General features: G+C 59.5%; 3 protein-coding genes and 1 long non-coding RNA gene across 9 annotated transcripts; 2 read left to right on the plus strand and 2 right to left on the minus strand.

Annotated features, from left to right (window-relative positions):
- Positions 1-1,058: 1,058 nt before the first annotated feature.
- Positions 1,059-7,112, plus strand: LOC306645472. The gene is made up of 3 exons (XR_013759666.1): positions 1,059-1,723; positions 4,711-5,243; positions 5,777-7,112. It is a non-coding gene; the product is annotated as an uncharacterized lncRNA (long non-coding RNA).
- Positions 2,949-16,213, minus strand: LOC306645469 (uncharacterized protein C9orf50). 6 transcript variants are annotated; one of them, XM_079113357.1, is made up of 7 exons: positions 11,845-12,172; positions 8,192-8,282; positions 7,964-8,080; positions 5,367-5,518; positions 3,808-3,967; positions 3,512-3,656; positions 2,949-3,191 (listed from the first exon to the last, which is right to left on the minus strand). In XM_079113357.1, exons 1-7 carry the CDS (start codon positions 11,930-11,932, stop codon positions 3,084-3,086), a joined length of 861 nt encoding a protein of 286 aa, XP_078969483.1. In that variant the 5' UTR covers positions 11,933-12,172; the 3' UTR covers positions 2,949-3,083. The 6 variants fall into 6 exon arrangements, with proteins under 6 accessions (XP_078969483.1, XP_078969481.1, XP_078969480.1 ...); XM_079113355.1 differs by having other exon boundaries at positions 3,476-3,656; XM_079113354.1 differs by having other exon boundaries at positions 2,950-3,307.
- Positions 12,287-18,460, plus strand: NTMT1 (N-terminal Xaa-Pro-Lys N-methyltransferase 1). Its single transcript, XM_079113351.1, is given in 6 exon segments — positions 12,287-12,445; positions 16,226-16,313; positions 16,315-16,410; positions 16,412-16,444; positions 17,160-17,412; positions 18,101-18,460. Coding segments are annotated over 5 exon segments (672 nt in total). The 5' UTR covers positions 12,287-12,445; positions 16,226-16,280; the 3' UTR covers positions 18,358-18,460.
- A 558-nt stretch (positions 18,461-19,018) lies between these two features.
- On the minus strand, positions 19,019-24,219 carry ASB6 (ankyrin repeat and SOCS box containing 6). Its single transcript, XM_079113350.1, has 6 exons — positions 23,957-24,219; positions 22,454-22,635; positions 21,413-21,519; positions 21,211-21,319; positions 20,655-20,741; positions 19,019-20,540 (listed from the first exon to the last, which is right to left on the minus strand). The coding sequence occupies exons 1-6, from the start codon at positions 24,067-24,069 to the stop codon at positions 19,873-19,875; spliced, it is 1,266 nt and encodes a 421-aa protein (XP_078969476.1). The 5' UTR covers positions 24,070-24,219; the 3' UTR covers positions 19,019-19,872.
- Between the last annotated feature and the right edge of the window lie 523 nt (positions 24,220-24,742).

Below are 24,742 nucleotides of genomic sequence, written 5' to 3' on the forward strand. Positions count from 1 at the left end.
GCTTTGCTGGGCTTCCACATCTCCAGGGGTCCCGTTGCCCCACCTCTCCCTCCAGCCCCCCGGAGTCCGCCTGCCCTAAAGGGACCCCTTGCTCTGTTCCGCTTGTCCAGTTCCACATTCCTGCCAACCCCACCTGCTCCTAATAAACCTTTTCTCCCGACCTGCCCTGATTCCCCCTGCCTTGGACGAGGCTGCATGCTGCAGGCAGGGGTTCCCGCCCCGCCCACGCACCCTGGAGAGCCCCCCGCAGTGCTTAGTGGAGGGCTGAGTTGGAACGCGGGCTCCAACACTCGGTAACTGTGTGACCTTGATGAGAGCTGGGCCTCTCTGGGCTGCAGTTTCCCCACCAAGTGGCTCTGCTGAGAGCAGCTTTTGAGACCACTCCTGGGTGTGTGGTGAGGGCTGTGTGGGACCCCCTGGGGCTGATGCGGCTTGGCTCCTCACAGACCCAGCGTGGGGAGACCCCAGCTTCTGAGGGTTCTGTTTCCTTGTCAGCAAGGGGACAAAGCAGCGCCTTGCAGGGCTGCGGACGCTCTGAGGTGGGAGCATCATGGAAAAAGGAGCAGTGACTTTCCTGCCGCCTCCCCCCCTGCACCCCCCACGTAGACCCAGTGTCCGCCCTCACTGGTCTGGCCCTGAGGCTGCCAGTGCCCAACCACCGGTCTCGGGCCAAAGACTGGCTGCGGCTGCTCACAGTGAGGTGGTCGGAAGGTGCCCCATCCTGCCCCAGGGGCTCGGGCAGCCTGAATCTGGGGGAGCAGGAATTTTCCAGCCTTCCCGCCATGCCCCTCCCTGGAGCCCAGGCTGGCAGGTGGCCAGCCCTAAACGGAAATGTACCAGTGAAAAAGGCCCTGTTGGAACCCTGGGGGGACGGATCAGGGTCACAGGAGGGAGGGTGAGAGATCTAGGACTGGGGACAGCAGAAGATGCCCATTCCCTCTTCACCCCCATCTTGGTCACCCCAAGTTCTGGTTCTGCTTGCAGCAGGGGTCACGGTGCTGGGCAGCCAGGTACCTCCTCAGGCCAGAGGCCCGAGGGAAAGTACCTGAGGACTCCAGGTCAACGCGTGATGCCCAAATATGGGGGCTGGGGTGCCCGAAAGGCCCTGGCTGTAAGCGTGGGGCGCCAGGCACAGGGCTGCAGGTGTGCACAGGGGTGTCTGTGAAGTGGCATCTGTGAGGTGTCTTTGAGGGGCGTGCTGCCTTCCTGAATGCGCTGCGGAGTGCGCCCCTGCCCACGGCGCGCCTCCCTGGTGTGTGCGCTGCGTGGCGTGCGCGTGTGGCGTGTGCCCCTCCGCGTGGGGGTGCTGTTCCTCTAGGTGGTGCGTGTCAATGTGCCTGTGGGTGTGGCGCGCGTCCCCGCGTGCGTGTCACTGTGCCCGCGCGTGTCTCCGCACGTGTGTGCGATCCGTGGGCTGCGGGGCGCGTGACTCGGCGTCCTCTGGTCGCAGTCTCCACGTCCGGTCCGTGGCGCAGGGCAGGAGGAGACTGGCGGGAGGTGGCGGCGCGCAGGGTCCCCTCGCGCGGCGCCCGAACCCCGCAGACGCGCCCGGAGAGCACCGGCTGGACCCGGCGCTGGGCGCGGCCTGGGTCTCCAGGCTAGGTGCCCTCCGCGCTGCCGCGGCTGAGCAGTTTAGGGTCCGCAGCTTCGGCGACGACGATGACAACAAAGCACGAGAGAGGCAGGGGCGCGCGCCTCCCGGGCCGGGCCGCGGCGCGGGCAGGTGCGGCGGAGGGACGCAGCGGGCTGGCGCGCAGGAGGGGAGGCGGCCGCGCAGCCCGCGCCGCGGGAGGGGAAAAGTTTCCGACCCCGGAGCGAGAGGCTGAGAAGTTTGGGCCGCGCCGGGCGACGCCAAAGCCAGGCCAACACTGCCCCCGCGTGGGCGCGCGGGGCCGCTGCAGCCGGCGGCCGGGCGGGGAAACTGAGGCGCAGAGCGGGCGCGGTGGGCTGCTCAAGGTCACCGCGGGGAGGTGCTGTAGAACCCGCCTTCTCCGAGCCCCGCCGGCTCTGCAGGACATTAAATCCTGGGTTAGGGAGAAGGGCTGGGCGTGAAAGGCAGATGCGGGGAGGACCATACAGCGACTGAGCCTGCTCCAGCCCCCGTGCGGGGTCGGGGCTGAGGGCTAGCCCATCGCTTCCCCCGCAGGGTGTGTCCAAATTGTGTCTGGATCTGCCACCTGCCTTTCTTCGAGCCGGGGCTTCTCTCCATAAAAGGCTTCCGGCATGCGCAACCCATCGGGGCCCCAGGGTCACCCACCCACCGCTGTTCAACCCAAATCCCACCCTGAGCAACCTGTTCCCTTTTCAAGGAGGTGCCCATTGTGGATTCCATGACTGATTCCTCACTGGCCAGGAGGTGGCGATAAAGACCTGGATCCGACCAGGACCAGGGGATGGGGGCAAAGGGCAGGGAGAGAGGAGGAGGGGGCTCAAACTCTGCCCAGGGATTGGCACACAGGTGTATGGGGACGTCCGGGTCAGTGCAGCAGCGGGACCACACTCCAGGCAGCACCTACCACCTTGTCTTTCTATGCCCCCAACACTGCCCATCGGGCAACAGCCTGCCCCATGCTTGCCCTACATGAACCAGGTCCCAGGAACCCACAGGAATGTACAGGGCTTTTTTTCCTGGACTGGGGTCTGGATGCCCTCACCCCATAGAGGAAGGTCAGCAGATCAGCCTCTGGCATCAAAAACAGGTGGGGTGAAGGGGTGTCCTTCTTCACCTCAGGCTGAGAGCACGGCTGGGACCCCTCTCGAGTGTGAGCTGGTCTAGGTCGCCAGACTGGCTCCAGGCTTGAGGCCCTGCAGGGCCTCCCACCTTCCAGCAGGAAGGTTCTGGGAACAAGCCCGGAGCCTGAGGAAGCTGTGGTTCCCCACTCGGCCCCGTCCCTGCTGTGAGTCTAGCCCGATCCTCCCCCAGCCCTGGAGCCCCTGGAGCCCCCATCAGGCACTGAGAGGCTTGTACGTGAGACCTAGTGGCAGATCTCGGCCACCTGGGATGTGCGTTTATTGGTGGGGCAGGGGGCACCCTTCTCACTGCCGGGCCTGGGCGCTCCCCTGGACTGGGGCTGCATGGGCATTCACCTCCGAGCCTGCTGCAGGACTGTGGAAGGCAGGAGGAGCTGGTAGCCCTCGGGGCGGCCTCGCTTCAGGATGGACTGCAGCACCAAGTTGGGCAGGAAGGACTCCTAGAGTGAGGAGGGTCAGCTGGGCGCTGCCGGGGCCTCAGGCAGGAGCCGGGGCTGCCTGGGGCCAGCAGGATTCGGCACCGCCGCCCGAGGGGGCAGGTGCTGCCGTCAACCCCCTGTTACAGACGAGGAAACTGAGATGCAGACAGGCGCAGGGCCTGTGGGTGCAGCCGGACAGCCCGCCCCCTCCTGTGCCCCTGCAGGGAGACAGGAATGCACTCCCGGCCACTGTGAGCCCTCGGCACACACGGAGCACTGGGTGGCAGCTGCCAGCAGGTGCTCACCAGCTTTTGCCTCCAGGAGCAGGGCAATCTGCCCACCTGATCCAGGATGTTGAGGGTGTCCAGGGAGGTTCTGAGGGGCCCCCTCTGCCTCTGGGTGGGGGCCCTGGGGATGAACGGCCCTGGCAGCCGGCTCTTCACTGAGGCGTCCTTAGAAAGGTAGCCCTGCAGCTCCTGGGGGAACCTGGGGGAGACAGGAGCCCGAGAGCTCCGTGGACCCCAAGTCAGGTACCCCATGAGGCTCAGCCCCCAGCCCTCCTGCTGCCGAACGGGGAGGGCCGCGGGGCACGGCCAGTCAGTGCTTGTGAGTCCCGTCACCTTCCCCAAAGCCTCACAGGCGCGGGCAGTCCCGGCACCAGGAGCTGGTCCTGGCTTCTTCCTTGGCCCTGGGGGATACGGCTTTGGGCAAACTCTCCAGCCATTTCTGAACGCTCCCGAACACCTGATCCGATACCGCTGGCAGCAGGGTGGTCCTGCTCTTGATGTTTGACGGGACTAGAGGAGAGAGGGCACTGTGAGTCTTGCCCTGGAGGGACACTGGCACCCCCTTCCCTCCTCCCTCTGGCAGACAAGGCCGGGCAGAGCCCTGTCTCCATGGCAACCCCAGGCTCCCCAGTGCCTCTGGCTGCTCCAGAGAAGGCTCAGGTTTTAAAACTGCTTCGCGTGACTATTGTGCTGCTATTATGCAAGCTGTGCCCCCAGTACCCACACTCTGGCTCCAGCCCCAAAGAGACCCTCTTTCCTGCAAAGCGATGGCCAATCACCCTCCCCCCACGGAAATCCCAGAGACAATGCTGAGAATCCTGAGGAGAGGCAGGGAGGGGTGTCTCCCAGCGGGGAGCCTGCCTTGGTCCCAAAGCGGCCATTCAAGCTGGTCAGGGATCCGGAACCCGCAGTGACTGCCCGGGGATGGAAAGGGTGGCTAAGTGCTTCCTGAGGCCCATGTCCCCATGTCCCCTGCAGGCCCTGCTGCTCTGGGGTACAGCTCAGCTCCTGTGGCCAACAACCAAGTGTCTCCCAACTGGCATTCAGGCTTATCCTGTCCTTGGGTTTCCAGGGATACTCTGCCTTCTACTCCTGGCTTCAATGTCACCTCCATAAGCCCTTTCTGCCTTGGTTTCCCCATCGAACAACAAGAAGTTGGGTGAAAATCATGACAGCTTTGGTCTCCAATTTCCTGTGACTCTAAGGAGGCTAAATAGGATCCCTCCTGAATCAGCAAATGTCCTATTTTGCAGGACGACGAACAGGGAAGTTTGGGGGCATTTCCTGAAAGTGCATATAGCAGATGCTGTGGAGGTGTCGCCTCCTGGAAGCCCTAGTGCCGCTGGATTTGCAGAGAAGGTGGAGCCGCGTGATAGTTAGCCAGCGCGAGGACTTCCGCCTCTCCCCTCCTGCCTCCTACCACCCACGTCAGTGACCTTCCTGGAAACTGTACCAACACACACGTCATTACGTCCGTCCCTGGAGAACTGAAGGCAAACTTATGCCTGGGAACCTGGGCCTGGTGGGCCTGAGATCCTGTGGGCTGCTGGGGTCGACCATCCCCAGCAGAGAGGCTTCCTCTTCTGGTGGCTTCCGGACCTTTCCCAGCCCCTGTGCCGGTGTGCGGTGAGGCAGTCATGAGTCCTGTAGTGATGGCCAGACCTGGGCGGCCTTTGTTTTCTGGCTCATACTGCAGCTGCCCCCTGACATCACAGACCTTGGGACACTCTGGGCCTTGGTCCTTGAAGGTCACCTGGAAACCCTCTGAAGAGAAATTTCTCCACAGGTACTTCCTCTGCAGAGCCAGGGGCCGCCCTTGACTCTGGGAGCCCAGATTCACAGCCTCTGCCCGCTACACTCCAGGATGGAACTTTCTGGAGTCCCAGGGCTTCCCGTCCTGCCTGCTTACCTGCACAGTGGCGCTCTAAGTAGCGGAGGGCGCTGTCTCGTAGGGTCTCGTCAGCGAATCGGACCCGGAAAGGACAACAGCGCCTGCGGTACCCCAAGCCTTCCCCAGAGGAGTTGTGAGCCTTGGCCTTGGGGACCTGTGTGCTGTGGAGCCTGATGAGAGAGGGGTAGGGGGAGCGGGGCCTGAGCATGAAGCCCCCATTCACCTGACAGCACACCTCCCCAGACCGGTCTCCCATGTGATCCTGAACAGGCGGCTCCCCTTGTCCGTAAGTCAAGGAAGTAAAGCAGCCCTAGCCACAGCTGCCGGCTTGGCAGATCACGACCCACCTGGAGGTCACGGGTCCCCCGAGGAATGCCCACCAAACCCACACTCCCTCATGGGATATGCTTTTTCTGCCCATTTTGTAGATGAGGAAACTGAGGTGCAGAGATTTTGCAGTCACACAGCTGGAAAGGGATGGAGCTGCGATCTGCGTCCTGGTTCCAGAGCCGGCAGGCTCATGTAGCAGAGTGAGCAGAAAGGGTAAGAATTCACGCCCAGGCATCAGGTGGTCCTGGCTTTCAATCTGGACTCTTGGGCCTCGGTTTCCTTGTATGTAAAATGGGGGTGGGCATCCTGCACACCTCAGGGTTGCAAAGACATGATGTAGGTGGAAGAGCACCCCACCAGGCACCGTCAGCTGGCTCAGTGTGAACACCCTTAACTGGCGGGGTTCTGCATCTGTCCATCTCAATCTCAATCATGCCCTGTCCCAGCTGCATGTCCGTCAGCAGACCACCCTCAGATCTCCATTCTGCAATTTTCTCCTCCAAATCGTGTCTTCTATAATACTGACGTGATAATTCCAGCCTCATATGAGTTGGATGAGTGTCAAGTGTGGCATCTAGTCCAGGACCTGGCAGGGGTTTGTGCTCAATAAAGTCTATCTGTTATGTTTAAATGTACCATAAGAGCTGGGCACAGTGGTGCATGCCTGTAATCCTAGCAACTGGGGAGGCTGAGGCAGGAGGATCAAAAGTCAAGGCCAGCCTCAGCAACTTAGTGAGGTCCTAAGATTAGTAAGACCCTGTCTCTAAATAAAAAATACAAAGGGATAGGGATGTGGCTCAGTGATTAAGCGCCCCTGGGTTCAGTTCCCAGTACCAAAAAAAAAGTAATGTGAAATTGTAATTTATTGTCCTTCAAGGGCCAAGCTGCAGGAGGCCTGCTTGGCCCACCCAGGGCTCTGACATCCACCTTATATATAAGCATATTTGTATGTTTGCATCCATTTACCTGACCACATTTTTGTGTGGATGCAGAGGGGTTGCTTCTCCTTGGCCCACCAAAGAACCAGGCAGCTGGGAGATGAGGACAGTGCCTGGCCACAGGCGTTGGGTCCAAGCTAGCTAGTCAACAGTCATGGGTTTGAGAACTCAGCTCTATGCTGAGGGCCAGACAAAGCCTTCCCCAAATCTGCCTGCCGTGTGAGATGGTGGTGTCTCTGCCTCCAGGGAGGGCCGCTTGGAGCCTGAGCTCCTGCACCCCAGTGTCCCCCACTGGGAATCTCATACCTGGTAGGTGCTCAAGTTTGCACTCCTGAATGTGCACGTCTGTCCCTGCCTAGTCCCATGCACAACTGACACAGATTGACACATCGGGTGAGAAGCAGTGCGCTTGTTGGTCTGTTTTAGTGTCTAGGCTGGTGAATGTGTTGCTCTTATGGCTCCTACTCTGACCCATCAATAGTGTCTGCGTGGAGAACTGGGGCCTGAAGGGCTCTGGGGCCAGCAGAGGGATGTGAGGGGCCCTCAGTGCCTCTGCTGCGTGCAGGGGCGGGTGGTATATATGGGATGCATCTGTGCCGCCGGACCTGGAGCTCCTCTGCAGCGCTCTCCACCCTTCCCCTTGCTTAAATCTGCTTAAGCAGGAGGGGCTTTCTGGTTTCTTCCCCTCCTCCCTTAGAGCTCTGGCATCCAGGACCAGGCAGCTCCACTGCCAAGCTCTTCTCTGACTGCCCATCTCTTATTTTCTCCACCAATATTTGATACATAGTAAAACCTAATAAAAGTTAGAAGAAGAAAGGAATGAATGATGGTGGATGGGCTGCTGGATTGATGCACAGGTCTGAAGGCAAGACTGAAGCCTGGCTGGATGGGTAGGTGAACATGGGGGTGGCTGAATATGCAGAGGGGCATGGCCACGTGTGGACGGGTTCATGACTAGGAGCAGGCTGGAGGGCTGGACGGTGTCCAGGATTTACTAGTGAATGGAAGGACTGTAGATGGTTGTCACTGACTCATGGATGGGTGCACAGAACCCTGGGAGTTGCTACATGGCTGGCGGGATAGCTGGCAAGATTCACACATGGGTTGTAGCAGAGCTGGTGCACGGATGTGATGTGTGCAAGGATGGATGGGTGGACACGAATGGGTTCAGGGATGAATTAGGAACGCACCGATGGAAGACCTGATTAATAGATGGACACATGGACAGACGGACGGATGATGGAACGGAGAGGTGAATGAATGGATAGATTTGAGAGTAAAAGACAGGAAGTAGGGAGGAAAGAACACCCACCCCCACTCCCGACCACTCCCCCTGCCCCCACTCACTGGCTGGTGTTCCTGCCCGTGGTGAATTGTGGCGGATCACCTCTTTGGTGACTCAGGGACCGTGTCTGATGGAGCGAAATCTTCCCACAACTGTCCTGGAAGTGTGATGGCTGGCCCCTTGGAGACAAATAGGCCACGCCAAGCGTGAGTGGTCAGATGGTCAGGGTCTCCCGACCTGTAAGCATCCTTGGACGCCTAGTCGCCGCCCAGAAGGCCCCTGACACTTACCACAGGTCTGAGAGGAGTGGGCAGGTGTGGCACTGAGAAGAACTTCCCCGGGGCTGGTACACACACTTTTGATATCGTGGTGCTGCCGACACTGGGAACCGGGAGGGAAGTGCTTGTGAGCTAGAGGACAGTCCTTACTAGGAGCCTCTTACTCATGACCCTGGGGCGTCCGCAGACCTCAGGGAGTTGAGACCCTCAGCTAACGTCAGCACCAGCTTTGGAGCCGCGGGCTGGCGAGCCGGCCCGAACTCCCGCCCCCGGCCCCCGCCGGGCCCGGCCTCACTCTGCGGCTCGGGCTGCTCCGCACACTTCTGTCGCAACTGGTGCAGGCAACTCTCGGAACCTGCTGGGGAGGAACTCTCCCAGCAGCGCGCCCAGGGGGTCCTCCTCGGCCACGCCCCTCTGGGGTCCTGGCCCCCGCCCAGGCGGGGGGCCACCGGCACGCGGACCCCCGCGGCCGGTCGGTGGAGAGCAGCGGCGGCAAGCAGCAGGGTCCTCAGCCCCGCGCAGTCCTGCGCGCCCCGCGAGGTCACGGTGTGCAGGCTGGGCAGGCGCGACGGTGGACTCCCTGCGCCCCGCCCGGGCTTGGTGTCCCCGCTCCTGGCCACCCACGGAGAGTAGGCCCTGGAGGCGTGTGAGCACCCCGAGGCTCCCGCGCACCCCGCGCACCCCGCGCAACGGCCGGCTCGGCGCTCCGGCGAGGGCAGCTTGGGCAGCACCTGGGGTCTCCGTCGATCGCCAGCACCGGGACACCCCTTGGGCGCCACCTGCTGGGGCCCCCGGCCGGGGTGACGCCGGAACATGCTGGGCGCTGAGCTCAGCTCAGGACGTCCTCACGCCAGCCTGGGCGGTGGGCGGCGTGCGCGCTGGACCGGAGGGCATAGGACAGACCCGGGTCTCCCGCGTGGGGCAGTGCGGCTTGGGGCAATGCCACCGGCTTGGCGACAGAGAGTGGCCTAAGGCTAGAACCCGCTCAGTCCCTGGTTCCCTCTCCTGAAAAAGTGGTGACGGCAAGAGTACCCACCTTTTTGGGTTGCTGTGACGTTTACATGAGCGAGTACATGTCAGTCGCTTGGAACAGTGCCAAGCACATTGAACATACTCAACCGAGGCAAGCGGCCATTCTTATTATGTTCAAAATGACTAGTATTCGGGGTCTTGGTTCCACTCATTAGTTTTGTAAACTTGGGGAGCCAGTGAATTTCTCCAAGCGCTCTCTCCCTGTGCTCCTCTGTGGGCACCTGCCTCTTTGTGACAGTGAAAGGGCCCCGCGCTGGTAGAAAGCACCTAGCATCTTGGAGGCTATTACTGTAAGCGCTCCACGCGGAACTAGGAAAACCTGGAACCATCCTGAAAAGAGGAGGCCCCCAGCCCCAGCAGCCTCCCAGTCCTGGTGGTGCATTAGAAGCCCCCTCACAGTGTGAGCTTGCTGAAAATATGCCCGAATTTCCCCCCATCTCCCGCCCCAGATTCTGATTCTGTATCTGGGGTGGACTAAGACAGTTTTTGGGGACAGGGGCTTTGGGCATCAACCAGGATCTCCTATTGAGGCTACATCCCAAACCGTCTCATTTATAACAAGCCCCCATCCTCTGGGGAGGGAGAGCCTTGGTCACCCCCTCAGCTCTGGTGCTGGGGGTCTCTGAGCCTGCTTCCTCCCTGCCACACCCACCCCCAGATTGTTGGTCAGCTCTAAGCTGGCTCCTGGGTGTTATCACACTCACCCTGCTGGGGCTCCTGGGTGAAGCCAGCAAAGGGTCCCTGAGGGTTAGAGCCCTCTAACAGGCTAGTCCTTGGAAGGGTCCATCTTCCCCTGCACGGTCCCTCTGCCAGCCCCTCCCAGCTGCTTCCTGGGCATCTTCAGAGTCATTGTGATCCGCCTGTCCTCACCCATGGCCATCGGAGGAACAGTGGGCACTGAAGCCTGGAGACAGAGGGCGGGGCCCTTAGGCCCTGGATGCCAGACTGCAGCCACAGGGCTCAGCACTCCTGCCAGGGCAGCCCGGCCCTGAGCAGGAAGCAGGGGCATAATGTCCGCCACCCTTCCAGATTCAGGAAACCAAAGTGGGTCATGTTTGGCTGGGTGGATCTGGAAGTGGGAACATCCACCCGGAATGGGTGAAGAATACAAGAGGACTGGAAACTTGGAGAACCAATCTCACACCCATACCTGCTTCCTTTTTTTGGTGGAGGGTACCAGGGATTGAACTCAGGGGCACTGGACCACTAAGCCATATCCCCAGCCCTATTTTGAATTTTATTTAGAGACAAGGTCACTGAGTTGCTTAGTGCCTTCCTGTTGCTGAGGCTGGCTTGAACTCTTGATCCTCCTGCCTCAGCCTCCCGAGTCACTGGGATTACAGGCATGTGCCACCTTGCTGTCTCCTTGCTTCTTTTTAATACATGATTGCTGAACAAGTTTACCTCTTCTCAGGGTTCCATGGAAAAACAGAATACTGTGACTCTTGGCTGGGTGCGGACAGGGAGGAAATTCATGTATTGTGACATGATATAGTTTAGACAAGTATTTTACAGGCATGGTATAATTTTATAACTTGAAAATGAAATAAAATGACTTTGTCATTCAAAGTACAGGGCATCTTCCTGGAGGAAACATTATAAAAGATATTCCATTTTCTTTTTTCTTTTTCTTTGGCAATGCTAGGGATTGAACTCCAGGGCAATGTGCCCCTGAGCTATATCCCCAGCCCTTTTTATTTTTCAGTTTTGGGACAGTGTCTTGCTGAATCACTGAGGCTGGCCTTGAATTTGAAATCCTCCCACCTCAGCCTTCCCAGCAAGCTCAAATTGCAGGTGTGTCACCACTGAACCCAGACAGTACTCCATTGTTTGTAAAGTTCCTCAACTAGGTTTGGAGAGGCATGTTTCCTCTGGAAGTTGGAATATCAAGTGGGAGAGACAGAAATGTCAATATTTAAAGGGTATGAGTTTTTTGTTTTTAATGGGCAAAGAACGCTATATTAACTAGATGGTTTCTACACAGCCCTCTAACCCTTGCATTCTGCAAACATTTATTGAGCAACTACTATGTGCTTGGAAATTCAGAGATGTGAGAAGCATCAAGGTCAGGAGGCTGGCTATACCTGCTTGAGGCCTGAGTGTGGAGAAGGGTGTCCTCTTCCATTGTCAGGAAATACAATATGGATTTTAAACACCTCCAGCAATCAAAATTGCCTAGGATCTCTTCCAGAGACATAAAAAATGAAGCTTGAGAGAGGGGCCCAGACCAGGAGAACTAGGTGTGGGCCTACGCTAGAGGGGATCCCCAATAACATGTGCACAAGCAGGTTTAGGGGACTTAACTGCAAGTGGGACTTTGAGCACTCGCCAGTGTTCACTGCATTAAAGCACACACTTTTTAAGCACCCGTTGTGTGCATGGTCGAGAGGAGGCGTTGTAAATCTCACACCAGGATGTTGGTTGAGGGAAATGAACTTACTTAGTTGAATACTGTCGTTACAACATCTACCATTTCCTGAAGGCAGGACGTGCAGTATCCCACGTCCTGCGATATCCTCTGAACATCGGAAGTCTAGTCAGGATTACATTCATCTAGAGAAGAGGAGATAATTATTAAGTTCATTTGGCAGAAGAGGAGGCTGACGCTGGGAGAGGTTAACAAGTCTACCTACCTGCAAGCTCCTGTTTCCAACGCAGCTGTTTCAAGGTCCCTCCAGAATTTCTACGAATGGGGGGTCCTTTATGGAATGGAAACTCCATGAATTGTTCTTTATATTGGGCCGGCTGCTACCACCTGGCACAACCAAGGATATTTCTTTTCCTTCAGTTTTCTTTTTTTTGTAAATTACTTTCAGATGCTAATGGAGATGGGTGAGCACCAATGGTCCTCTTCGCCCTTTTTCGCCCCAGTGGAAAACAACACTCGTTTGTTAAAGGCCAGCCTTGCAGCCTCCAGCTGCACGTGCAGGAGGCCAGGAAAGAGCAACGCAGTGGCCACTTCTGTCCTTAAGCAGGGGGGATGTCCTTCCACGCAGGAAAGAAGCTAGGTCCCCAGCATGCGGGGCGGGGCGAGCCGGTGCTGGGGCGGGGCTGCGCGTGGCCCCGCCCCCGGGCGCCCGGAAGTGACGTACGCAGACAAAGGCAGCGCGCGCCGCGAGGTGTGGCGTCTGGTGGCCCGGCGGAGCTGCTGCGGGCTCGTGGGGTTCTCGCCGCCGCCGCCCTCGCCCGCTCCTCCTCGTCCCCTTCTCCCGGCCCCGGGAGCCCTAGCCCGGGGTGAGTAGCGCGAGGCGGGGCGGGGGGGCGGCCGCCGGTGCCGGGCGCGGGGAGCCCGACCCCCAACTGCCTCGGCGCCCTGAGGCCCGGGTCGTCACGTGACGCGGCGCGCGCTGGCCGCGGCCCCACGTGCGTGTCTCCGGGCGGGCCGGAGCCGGGGCCACGGGTCGGGGTAGAGGAGGGAAGCCGCGGCAAGCCCCTTCCTCTCCCTGAGCCTCGGTGCCTCCTGAGATGAGCAGAGCTCCCACTCGGAGGTTGACTGCGAGGAATCAGCGCAAGGTTCGGCGCTGAGCCCGCAGAGCTATCATATTTAACCCTGGCCTAGCCCCAGCCCCAGGCGAGCACAGGTGCAGCTCAAAAGAGAGCTGCTGCCTGGAGCTCTTGAGGCCAAGGTCAGTTTGATTGCGGGGAGGCTGCCATCTCGAAAAGCCCAGGTTCTGCTGCCCACCAGCTGTGTGATCTTTTTTCCCTCTGGACCCGGATCTCTCATGGGTACATTAGGTGATTGAGGCCGCTGGTGTCAGAGGCCCCGATGATGGGGCGGGGCAGGGAGTGTAGCAAGGTTGTGATGTATAGACATGGTTGCCCAGTGAGATGGGTTGAGCCCCAGGGGAGAGACTACGGCAGAGATAAGTCACTTAAAACTGCTTCTGATGTCCTGTGTGTTATTTTAATCGATTTCTGTCTGTACACTGGGGACTGGGAGGGTTGCAGATACCTGTGTCGTGCTACCGTGAGGGCCAGAGACATAAGATCGCCAGGACAGCCTCTTAACCACTGCAGTGGTTCTGGGCCTAGTGGGGAAGAAGCTAGTCCCCTGCCCCTGCTGATTTTAGAGTCTGCTTTTTGACCGTCCGTCACCAACAGAAGCCCTTTAAGAATGTTTCAGCACCCTGTAGTCTGCATTGATATTTCAGTGTGTTTCCTTATTTGATTTCATAACCGGCAGAGTGGCTGAGAATCCCATTCCTGATCTCTAAGCGGGTAAGAGAGTGTGTGGAGTACCTCCACCTTTTCATATGCCCGGTTATCACAGCCTTTCTGTAAGGTCTGTGTCACTGTTCCCATTGTATGGAGGAAGAAACGAGGAACAGTGGGGTGAATGTTATCTGAGCTCACACAGCCAAGATTCAGGCCGGTTGGTGTAACTCCATCGGCCTTTGTTTTCGGCATCACCCTCCCCCCAGTTTTTAAACTGCTCCCCCTTCAGCCTTTCTCACTTGGTCAGCTGCTGTCTGCACAGGTCCAGGGAGCACAGGCTGTCCTCCAGGCTGCCTTAGGCTGGCTTTTGCCTCTTGTGGCTCTCAGACTTTCTCTTAGGAATATCATATGCTGGTGACAGTTCAAGCACCTTTCTCTTCCCTGGATCCTGGGAGAAGACAAGGGGCTGGGGCAGCTGCCCAGCTGTCACTCTAAACACTGGAACACCTGGGAGATGGCCAGATGACCTCGAGGATGTCCAGCTCACATGCTGCCTGCCATGAGGCAGACAAGGGAGCAAGGGTTTCCTTCCTCTGAGCTGGCCCAGCTGCACACAGCCCTGCCTGGGCCCTGTAGCTCTTCACGGTGCTCTGCGGCAGAGTGAAGGGGAACTTCTTGTTGGGCGCCCAGCAAGCCTTGCTGTTTCCTCTGGCTCCTAGGAAACCTCCTCTCCACTCACCTGCGGACAATGGAGGGAAGGCCAGGTGCAGATAGGACCTTGGAAATCACGCTTATTTATGAATTCGTTTTAGAGTAAATGTTGGAGTTAGATATGCTGTTTCCTGGCCTAGAAGTGCCTTCCCTAGATGACTCATTCCTAGAATCTGTGTGCAAGTGGGAGTCTTGTAAATTAGATTATTCAGGGGATCTTGACATTTAAAGGAATCATTGTTGTAAGGCTTTTGGTAAAGCAAAAATTGTGTTGTTGGTGATAGCCTTCAGTGTTGTCAGTTTTGAAATGGTCGGACTTTGTAGGTTTCCTTAAAAGCAGAAGTGGCTGTAGCCGTGTAAGGCTCATTCTTTCATTCATTTGACAGCCAGTCAGGGAACGCCCCCCGCTCCTGGAAAGCTTGCCCCCCAGGAGGCAGAGTGCACCCCCTCATTAAGTGTTTGGCAGCCAGTTTTCTGTCCATTTGCTGCGAAGTGAAAGCTTTTGGTGACTACGCATGTGCTAAGTGGGGTAGCAGAGAAACTGTGCCGTGGATCTTGGGATGTAGCTGTCACTCTCCAAGGACCTCCCAGCACAGTGGGGCACAGATCTGAACATAAGGCCAGCAGTTTGCTGGGACTGTGGGCAGCACAAGGGGCACAGGGTCGTCCTGTGGAGCCCGGTCTGGATGGAGCTCTGCGAGAACGGTGTGGCAGAGTTGGTGTGTCCTCTGGGTGATGGTGGAGGGGCCGGAATGCGGTTTGTGGTGCCTGTTGGCAGGGAGTGTGCAGCCCACTTGGCCTGGGTCCTCACCCTTGTCGGGCTCTGCCTAGTGACATTTGGGCTTGTGACTTCTTTTTTGTCAGCTTCAAGGAACAACAGTGCCACGTGCTTGCCACAGCTAGTAGGTTGCCACCTGACTTCAGGGTTGGAGCCACAGTGCATTCTGGGCAGTGTGCTGTTTTCTCGCCCCAGTCACCACTCCGGCCCTGGGACCTTGATGGGGGGGCATTGTGGTGAGGGGGTGGGAGGCGTGGTATTTAGAACCAAGGGCCCTCCAGCCTGCGGTCTTGGGCTCCTCAGTTAGCTGTCTTCTTGTGACCCCAGGCCCCTCTGCCTCAAGATGAAGTGGTGGATCAGACTGCAAGTTGGTTCAGGATCCCACGAGGGCTTTGAGCAGGCTTCTCCCTGGGCCCTGTGAGCAGGTTCTGTAAAATCGGGCCTACAGAGAACTGGACCCTCCTCGGGCATATGGGTGTGATCACCTCTGTTTTGCTCCCTCAGCAGGACAGTGCGACCTTGCCTATGAAGAATGCCCTGATCTGCTGCAGGAGTGGGGTCTGGGATGGAGAGGAGGGGCCTCCTGGCAAATGGCAGGGTCTTGTTCTGTAGAGCATTCGTTCTAGTCAAGGCTGAGGGACAGAAGGGGACAGTGTGATTCCAGGTTGAAATACACCCTGCAGTTAGCCCAGGGTGTTGAAGGACTCACTTTACACGGGCGGCCCGGGGAAGGCCTCTGGGAGGCCATGCTTGGGTTGACACTTAGGCTGGCATTGCGTGGCGGGAAGAGCTGTGGGGATGCACTCACTGTGTGCTGGGCCCCGACCTCTTCCTGTACACGGGGCCCCTTGTCTGCAAGCTGGTGGTGGTAGTGCCCATCCCCTGGGCAGTCAAAGCACCGAGGAGTCATCAGCTGCCCCTGCTGCTACTGCCTGTCCCGCGTTAGCTGGCACTGTCACTGCATTTCCCAGTTCCTCTGCCACAGGGTAGTCCCCACACATCCCCTTGCTCTTGGTTTCCTGCTATCGACAGAGGAGACCCAGGGCCCTCTGCATGTACTCTCCACGCCTGTCTCCTTCAGGATCCTCTCCCTCCTGCCGTCTCATCTGGTGGCACATGTTGTCACCGTCACTGCCTCTGCCGCAGATTGTGTGCGTTGGGGGGGGCTCCCCATGCGGAGTGGGCCTTGTCCTTCTCTGGGCTGCTGGCCATCTGCTGTCCAGGAAAGAGTCCTACATCTTCCGGAGGGGCTGTCGTCAGAGGGTGGAGCAGGGTTAGCAGCCCCAGTGTTCTGGGTGCCTGCAGGGTTGTGTGGCTCAGGACCCTGGGGTGGCACCTGGCCGGGCTGACTTGCTCCTTGTTCTACCCAGGAGGGGTGCCCTTGCCGAGTGTGGGAGCTTGAGCAGAGCCAGAGCTGGTGACAGCATGACGAGCGAGGTGATAGAAGACGAGAAGCAGGTTCTACTCAAAGGCCAAGACGTACTGGAAGCAGATCCCACCCACGGTGGACGGCATGCTTGGGGGGTATGGCCACATCTCCAACATCGACCTCAGCAGGCTCCCGGAAGTTCCTGCAGAGGTTCCTGAGGGTAGGCAGGTCTGATGTGCACTCCAGGAGGAGAGGCTGTGGCTCTGGTGGCAACCGGCGGGGCTGCATGGGGAGCCACCTGCACATGAAACACTGCCAGCTCTCTGGTCCCCCATCAGTGCCTGCACTAAGACCCTAGAGCTGGGGGTGGGGGATTGCAGCTTCTAGACTCGACTGTCTCAAGACTTCAGGCAGGATTGGTTATGCTGGGGGCTCTTAGGTGCTGGAATGGAAGTCTTGCTTCAGACTCTTCCGTGTAATTGGGGACAAGGGCTCCTGTTGTGTCCGTGGGTACTGGGGCATGGGTGACGGCCCTTCTGCCCCCCGCAACCTCCTAGTTACTTGCTGGGCAGGCTTGGTGCTGGTGGCTGGAGCCTTCTAGGCCCACTCCCTGTCTCCCTCCTGGCGCGCACTGAAGGGCGTGGCACCTTGTTCTCTCCCGAGCGTCCTGCACCCACTGCCCATCCTTGCACCGTTGTTCACCAGTTGACCCTCTTCCAGTTCTCTTGAACCCACTGTGCTGTTGTTTTCTGAGGTCTCAGTAGTGAAAGATTGATGCACCTGTTGGTTGTCACCTTCGTGTGGAAATGGCCCTTCTCCTTAGAAACACAAGGCCCAGCAAGTGTCCGGTGACAACGGGTGCTGGCTCCTGACTCCAGGAGGAAGGCTCCTCTGCAGTGACGGGGTCCCTGTGAGTTGTGCTTTCTGCTTTTTAGGAAGGCCCAAACAAGACAGGAACGTCCTGTGCTCTGGACTGTGGAGCTGGCATTGGGAGGATCACCAAGCGGCTGCTCCTGCCACTGTTTAAAGTGGTGGATATGGTTGACATGACAGAGGACTTTCTGGCCAAAGCCAAGAGCTACCTGGGGGAGGAGGGCAAGAGGGTAAGGAACTACTTCTGCTGCGGTCTGCAGGACTTCAGGCCGGAGCCTGGCTCTTACGACGTTATCTGGATCCAGTGGGTGATAGGTGAGTGTCCCACAGCCCTCCCCACCTGCCTGCACGTGCCCTGCCACTCTATAGAGTCCCCAGGCCCTTGGAGAGACGGTCTCAAAGGCAGATCTCCTCTCCTAGGCTCTTTTAATCAAATCCTGCCATCTGTCCAGGGGCAGTTTTTGAAAAATATTAAATGTCAATGCCTGTCTGCATTCAAGAAATGAAACAGCTTTGCTAAGAGTTTTTTAAAGTAAGGTGAAGAGTCTGAACTCTGGCTGCCTTGGCAGCTTGCTGGAGCAGTCCTGCTGGCGCCACAGCTTCGCCCTCGGGTTAGGCCGGAGGGTGCTGTGCCCTGGCTGAGGACGCAGCCAGCAGCACAGCCCTGCTGTGGCCCCTCTGGGCCCGGCCCTCCCTGTACACTGTGGTCCTAAGAAAACCGTGTGGACTGTAGGGAGGGCAGTTTCAGGTGTTCCCGCCTCACCCAGCCCTCTGCCTAGTCCAAGCCTAGGAGGGCTGGTGTCTGCAGGCTGGAGGCACCTTGTCGGGTTCCGTCCCAGCTGCAGGCTTAGTGTGTGGTTTTGCATAGGGAACCTCTGAGCTCTAGTGGCTTTTTAAATGAACAGGGCTCAGGATTGCTGACCAGGTGGCCGCACAGTGCTTCGCATGCAGGGGCAGCTCGCACTGGCCTCACCCCTGGTGACCATGCCTTCACCCTCCACAGGCCACCTGACTGATCAGCATCTGGCTGAGTTCCTGCGGCGCTGTAAGCTGGGCCTCCGCCCCAATGGCATCATTGTCATCAAAGACAACATGGCCCAGGAGGGTGTGATCCTGGACGACGTGGACAGCAGTGTGTGCCGGGACCTCGACGTGGTCCGCAGGATCATCCGCAGCGCAGGCCTCAGTCTCCTGGCTGAGGAGAGGCAGGAGAACCTCCCTGATGAGATCTACCACGTCTACAGCTTTGCCCTGAGATGAGCAGGAGAAAGCCAGGGACCAGAACCAGGGCGGGGGGTGCTGGCAGCTGGTGTGGCTCAGGAGTGTCAAGGGGCCACTAAATATATGTCTGCTGTCCACTCGCTATAGACTCACTTCTTAAAAAGCAAAGTGGGAGCCGCTGGGGAGGGCTCTGCCGCAGACAGGCCACACCGCCTACATGACGGGACCTGGTGATCGCTCCCAAAGTGCCTGCCTGAGGGGGAGTCACCTTAACTTAGCTAAAGAGGCCCAGAAGTGTGAAGAAGTGTCTTCACCTAGAGCAAAGCCAGGTGGGGCAGCTGAGGACATCTGCACACTGCTGGCTGGATGGACCCAGAATGGCACCTGCCGGGCGGAGCCACTTATGGGAACATTCATGGTCCAAGACCGTTCTGGTGGCGGCTTCGTGATGGTCACAACAGCCTGCAGCCAGGGGAGGTGTCTGGCCGCACCTTCACTGCACTTGGGCTTCCTTCATGGCAGGCAAAAATAAAGGGCAGATCCCTGTACTTTTAAGGCCCTTGCCAGTCCAAAGTGGTGCTCTGTGGGGAGTTGTCCCAAGTGCTGCATCTTCTCGCCTCCCACCCCTTCCTCCTTACTGGCTGTTGCGAATCCTTTGCCCCGAATAAGGAGGAAAGAGCCAGAATGTTACACAGGACCCTCAAGGCCAGGAGCATCAGTTTAATTTTATAATATAAACATATCAGCTTATTCCCAAAGGTATTTACACAGCTCCTGATGACAATGTGACCTGGAAGTGACCTCAAGGGATCAGTGCTGGGTAGGGCAGGTGGCACCAGTCTCGGCTCCCAGCAAGTTGGTCACAAATCAGACCCTTGAAAGGGGCTTTTCCCTGGCTTTGTACTCATGATTGCTTCTGGCAAAAGGCATGGTCCTTGAGACCCTGGGTTTGGCACAAGTAGAGCACAGCCCTGGTACCCCGGTGGGCAGGGCAACAGGTGACCCAGACCCTAGGTGGGAAAGCTGTCAAGGGTCAGCCACAAGAGTCAGCAGGGCAGGCCTCATCACCAGGAAGGCCAACCTGTGGTGGCCTTCGGTGCTTTCTCCCCCAGCTTGCCAAAAGCACTCATGGAGACAGGTCTGGATGAAGAGGCATGGATGGGGTCTCAGCTGGGCAGCAGCCACAGCTTCCCTCTAGAAGGCTCTAGTTATGCCTCTACCCAGGACAAAGCAGGGGCTGCCTAGGCTTAGTGCTGCCCAGCTTCTGCAGACACCCTGGCTCCTCTCTGGTGCAGGGGGCAGGAACTCCACCCATCTACACAACTGATCTGTGTGGAGTGGTCTGAAACGGGTGGCGGTGGGGGAGGATGCTGCCAGAAAGAAGGGCAGCAGTGTCTCTCCCACTGGCCTGGTCACAGCTGTGTGCCTCATGCTCAGTACGGTCAAGCCTTACATTCCAGGTCAGAAGACCCTCCCCTAAGGTCATCACAGGTGCCAGGTCTACAAGCAGGTGGATTTAAGTTGTCCAAACCCTGTCCCCTAGTCTAGCACCTATCAGCTGTCATCCTCCTCTGTGCCACTGTGCTCGCTGAGGAGGTACCATTTCAGCCTATCGGGCAGGGGCAGAGCTTTGACCTTCACATCCACAGGCCACGGCTGGAGGTAGAGCCGGATGTACACGCGACACAGATGCTTGAGGGGTGGCGGGTAGCTCTCCAGCTGCCTCAAAGAGAAGTGCAGGGCCTGGATCTTTTCTGCCAGGCTGCCCACTGGGTGGATGTCAAAGTTCTGGGGCAGCTGGAGCCTCTGCGAGTTGGTCACCATGAGGTCCAGGACAGTCTCGGCTTTGCGCAGAAGGTCCACGTGACTTTCATCTTCCGCACAGCCCGGGTGGGAACAGAGCCTCTCGAAGATGATGTGGAAGCCAGACCAGCAGGATGCGCCGTGTAGGGAGCAGTTATACGCGGCCCCAGACTCCAGCAGGAAGCGCAGGAGCGGGAAGTGCAGCTTGAAGCTCTTGAGACAGATGTGCGTGAGGGACTCGTGGGCTGGGCATTCACTGGGGTCAGCACCGTGGGCCAGCAGCAGCTGTGTGACTTGGAAGCAGAACTGGTTGATCATCTGGGCCTCCTCTTTGTCCCCACCCACGGTCTCACCAAGCAGGAAGATGATATAGGTGAACACGGTGTCCCCATCTTTGGTAGTGGCCTTGACATCTGCCCCTGGAAGAGCCATCAGAACAAAAGGTGAGAGGAGGCCTGCAGTGTCCCCAGGCGGGCCTGAAGGGTGGGGAACAGGCAGGAGAGAGGCCGTGCTTGGAGCCTGGGCGAGCTCACCTCCTTCCAGCAGGAGCCGGATGTTGTCCGTGTTGTGGACCTGCACCCCGTCGCTGCTGGCTAAAGCGTGCAGCAGAGCAGTCTTCCCTAGGAGGGGAGGAGGAAGGGGGTCAGGGCAGCCCCCTGAGGGGCAGAGGGGAACACAGCCTCGGAGAACTTCGGAAGGACTTCCCAGGGCTGAGGGGGCAGGCTTCTGGCACCTTTTCTACCCACACAAGTCTGGGAGCAGAAAGGCCAGGATATACAGGGTTCTGCACCCCAGGCAACTGTCTTGAGGTAAACTGGGCCTCTCCACACAGCAAGCCACCATCCCCAAAGCTGATGCACAGTCCCATCTCCTGTAGCTGGGCCTCAGGGCGGCAAGGGGACAGTGACTGCACTGCCTCTCGAAAGCCTCTGGACGAGGCGAGTCAGCAGAACCCAGCCGTGCTCCAGCAGGGCATGCGCAGCAGGGCTGGCACCCAGCCAGCACACCACACCACCCTCCTGGGTCATCTGGCTTCCCTCCCAAGGTGCCCAGGGCCCGGGTGTCTGGCTTTCCTTCAGAGGCACCCACCGTGTCTGTCAGCTGCGTTGACATCTGCTCCTAGGTCCAGGAGGCGCTGCAGGCAGGGCAGGCGCTCGGGCTCCTCGCTGGCCAGATCCAAGGGGCTGCTCTCGTGGATCTGAGCCAAGACAGCACCAGCTGGGTTGGCATGGGGCCTGGGGCTGCTCTGGGACCCTCGTGCATCCCCCTAGGAGTCTGGGCTGGCTCTTACCCGGTCCCTGCGGTTGATGTCAGCCCCGTGGCGCACCAGCAGCTCCACCACATCAGGCTGGTTCCGCAGGACAGCAATGTGCAGGGCCGTATAGTAGGTGACAGGGTCTGACGGCGCAGAGTGAGAGTCAGTCCTGCATCAGCACATTCTCACAGGGCCCAGGGCCTGGCCATAGGGCCCAGCTCCAGCACTCCCACCAGAAGCCGCGGGACTGGGCCCCTGTCAATGTTGCCCTCAACAGACACTAGAGGGTCCTGGGGACGTTCTAATGGGCCCGCTACTTAACCTGTTTGGGCCTTAGTTTCCTCTTCTATACAATGGGGCCATAAAACGGCCTCTCCTCACAAGACTGCTGGGGAGTCACGGAGTGGCTGCCCCTCTGCTCAAGCCTGGCCATGGAGCATATTCTTGGGACCTGATCAGTACCCAAAGGACTGCATGCCAGACCCTCCTTCCTCAGCAAGCCCAGCAGCCCAGCAGCTTCTGAGCTGTCATCCAGCGACAAGGGGCGACATGCCTGGCCACATCCTGGGTCAGCACAGACCCACACTTGCTGTCCAGGCAGCCCTGCCCTCTCCTGACTCAGCTGCCCTCAGGGGAAAGCCACAGAGCCCAGGAGAACAGTCCCATCAAACCCCTCTCTTATGCTTATCAGCCAGAAGCTGGGTCCACTGAGACTGACACCCAGATGGCTTACCTGTCCTCCCCCCATGGCATAAGCAAACAGCACAGCTCAGAGTGAGTGGCAGAAAATCACCCTCCCTGGGCTCTGGGCGCAGTGCCAGCAGCCACATTTCACACTGATGGAAGCAGGATTGATCTGGGAGCTGGGCAGGTTTGCTAAATCAATCATGGTAGAGGCAGCAGCACTACACTGGTTGGGAGCAGAGGGGACAGAGCTGTTTGACAGCTACCCAACAGGGGCTTCCCTGGCCTGTGTCACCCAAGAAATAAATGAAGTAGCTCCTAAGAAAATAAAAGCAGAGGCAGAGGCCTGAGGAGGCCCCTGTCCACCCCTGGCTCCTCTGGGCTCCAGCTGACCTTCGAAGTTGAGGTTGGCGCCATTCCTCAGGAGAACATCAGCTGCCCGCGTCAGCCCCAGCTCTGCCATCTTCAGCAGGGCATTGCTCACGCCTTCCTGGTAGAATGGAGAGCGGGCCTTCTTCTCCAGCAGCTCGGTGAGAACCAGGATTCGGCTCTCCTCGCTGGCGGCATAACTGGGCCTGGGGCAGCGAGGCAGGCCAGCTGAGACCCGGAGCCATGTGGGAGCGGGGGTGCCCTGCTCTAACTACCCATGAAAAGGGACCGTGACTGGGGCAGGAAGTCTTTCTTGGGAGGTCTGAAGTGGAGGGAAGCTGGGCCTGACTGCAGCAGCTCCTCCCCCACAGAACCTCTGCCCCTGCCTCCAGTCGCACTGGCACTCCGAGTGCTCCCTGAGCTGCAGGACGCCACCACAGCTGGCCAGAGTGGGCCCAGCCCTTTCCCCTCCCACCCAGGTGTCACAGGACAAGCACACACAGACCCTCCAACCCAGCCCAACCCAGCCCACCCCGCCGCCCTCTGCCCTCCCTGGCCAGCACTATTAAGAGCTGTCTTGGCTTTCCCTCAAAGCACAGGCGCGGGGACAGCTCGGCGCCCTTGCACACAGCTCTGACAATGTCCCAAACTCCTTTACAAGCTGCCACCTCCTCGGGTGAGGCCTCTCTTCTCCACCGTGCTCCACTGGCCCTTCCCCTGGTTACACCCATCTGCATCCCTTCAAACTGACAGGCGCAGGATTCTCTCATCCCTCGGCTTCGCACATGGGGACTGGGGACAGAGCGTGAAGGCTGGGGCTCCTCAACAGGCCCCACATGCTTCGCTGCACTGCCCTGCCCAGTACTACCTCCGGGTTCGGGAAACACCTTGCACTGCGTTTTCAGAGACAGCCTCCCAGCGAACAGACCAAGAGTGTCCCAGCTCTCACCAAAGGACCTGCCCACACTGAAGATGTCAACCTGTTCGAAATGCCAACGGACCAGCCCCGGGCCCACACGCGGACCCTTTTCTCTGCTCTCCTCCACTACATTCTGCACCCCACGCAAATGCTTATGCGTGTCAGCCTCTCTGCGGCAGCAGCTCACCAAGGCTGGGGCCTCGTCCAGCTCACCCTAGTGCCTAGCACAGAGCGGCAGAGCGTACTGCCCACTCACGCCCCAGCGCATTCCGCACAGGCTCACCGAGAGGCCGGTCGCCTGCAGAAAAAGCACACTCAGCCACTAAAAGCTCCTCTTCGCGCCGCTCTGGGGGAAGAACTGAGGCCCTCACGGACTCCACCCTGCTTCCCTGCACGGGGTGGGGCGCTGAGGCGGAGGCCCGCCGCCTCCCTACCCGGGTCCTGGCTGCCCTCCGGGCGCTGCCCGTGAGCACCCTCGGCCCCGCACGGGCAGGCCAGGGCTCGGCGCGCAGGAGCTCGCGCTTCCGCCGAGGCCCTGCATCTGCACCGGGGGACAGAGCCGGCTCGTGGTGACCCAGTGGACGCAGCCCCGGGTCACAGCGCCTCACCCGTCCAGGGGCTCCTGCCGCTCAGGGTCCTGGATGCCCAAGGCGCCCAGGATGGCGTCCACCAGCGGCTGGTACTCGAAGATGATCCTGCGGAAGCCGTGCAGGAACGGCATCGCGGCGGCGGGGCGCGCGGCCCGGCTCCTCTTCGCAAGGCCGAGGCGCCAGCTGGGCGTGACAGAGCGGCCGCGGGTCCCGCCGGGCTGAACTGGTCCGCACTCCGCGCCCGGCCGAGTCCACCGCCCAGGTTGCTCCTCCGCGCCGGAAGTGATTGGATCACTCACTTCCGGCCCGCGTCGGCCCCGGGAAGCGCGCGGTCACAGCGCCCCCTGCGGGCTCGGAGGACCGCGGCGCGTCGGAGAGCGCGGCCTGGCGCGGACCCTCCGGGGCTGCGCGGGGCCGAGCCAGCCGATCCGAGCCCGCCGCGGGCCCGCCTTCCCGCCCGCGCCTGCCGGCCCCGCCCGGCCCGCCTGCCATCCCGCCCGCGGCCGCTGGGCGCCGTCAGAGCTCCGCCCGCCGCACCCCGCCCGCCTGGGGTCGCGCCTCCCCCGGGCGGCGGCACCCGGAGCGGAGCGGGAGGACCGCCCTCCCGCGCGCCCCTCAGGCGCAGGGCACAGGTGGCCAGGCAGGCTGCTGCCTTTCCCGCTTTCCCCGTGAAGCACTCAGTGACCTTCTTCTCCTGGTCTGTAGCGGGGATGGTCGCGCCCGCCCAGGGGCCCCCGCAGGTGTCGGGCGGGTGGAGTCCTCTGCAACCCCGAGCCCCAAGGCCGAAGCCCCCCGGGAAGGTTG

The sequence above is a fragment of the Sciurus vulgaris genome (assembly GCF_902686455.1).
Source record: "Sciurus vulgaris genome assembly, chromosome: 15".
Lineage (NCBI taxonomy): Eukaryota > Metazoa > Chordata > Mammalia > Rodentia > Sciuridae > Sciurus > Sciurus vulgaris.

Bases quoted from the DNA above. Each gene is read 5' to 3' on its own strand.
- LOC306645469 (XM_079113352.1), bottom strand. From the start codon at position 11,932: ATGGAGTTTCCATTCCATAAAGGACCCCCCATTCGTAGAAATTCTGGA. The intron at 8,283-11,844 runs GTAGGTAGACTT...CCCGGTTCCCAG, and splicing joins TTGGAAACAGGAGCTTGCAG to TGTCGGCAGCACCACGATAT. The intron at 8,081-8,191 runs GTAAGTGTCAGG...TTTGTCTCCAAG, and splicing joins CCACTCCTCTCAGACCTGTG to GGGCCAGCCATCACACTTCC.
- ASB6 (XM_079113350.1), bottom strand. From the start codon at position 24,069: ATGCCGTTCCTGCACGGCTTCCGCAGGATCATCTTCGAGTACCAGCCG. The intron at 22,636-23,956 runs GTGAGGCGCTGT...TCGCTGCCCCAG, and splicing joins CGGCAGGAGCCCCTGGACGG to GCCCAGTTATGCCGCCAGCG. The intron at 20,742-21,210 runs GTGGGTGCCTCT...CTCCCCTCCTAG, and splicing joins CAACGCAGCTGACAGACACG to GGAAGACTGCTCTGCTGCAC.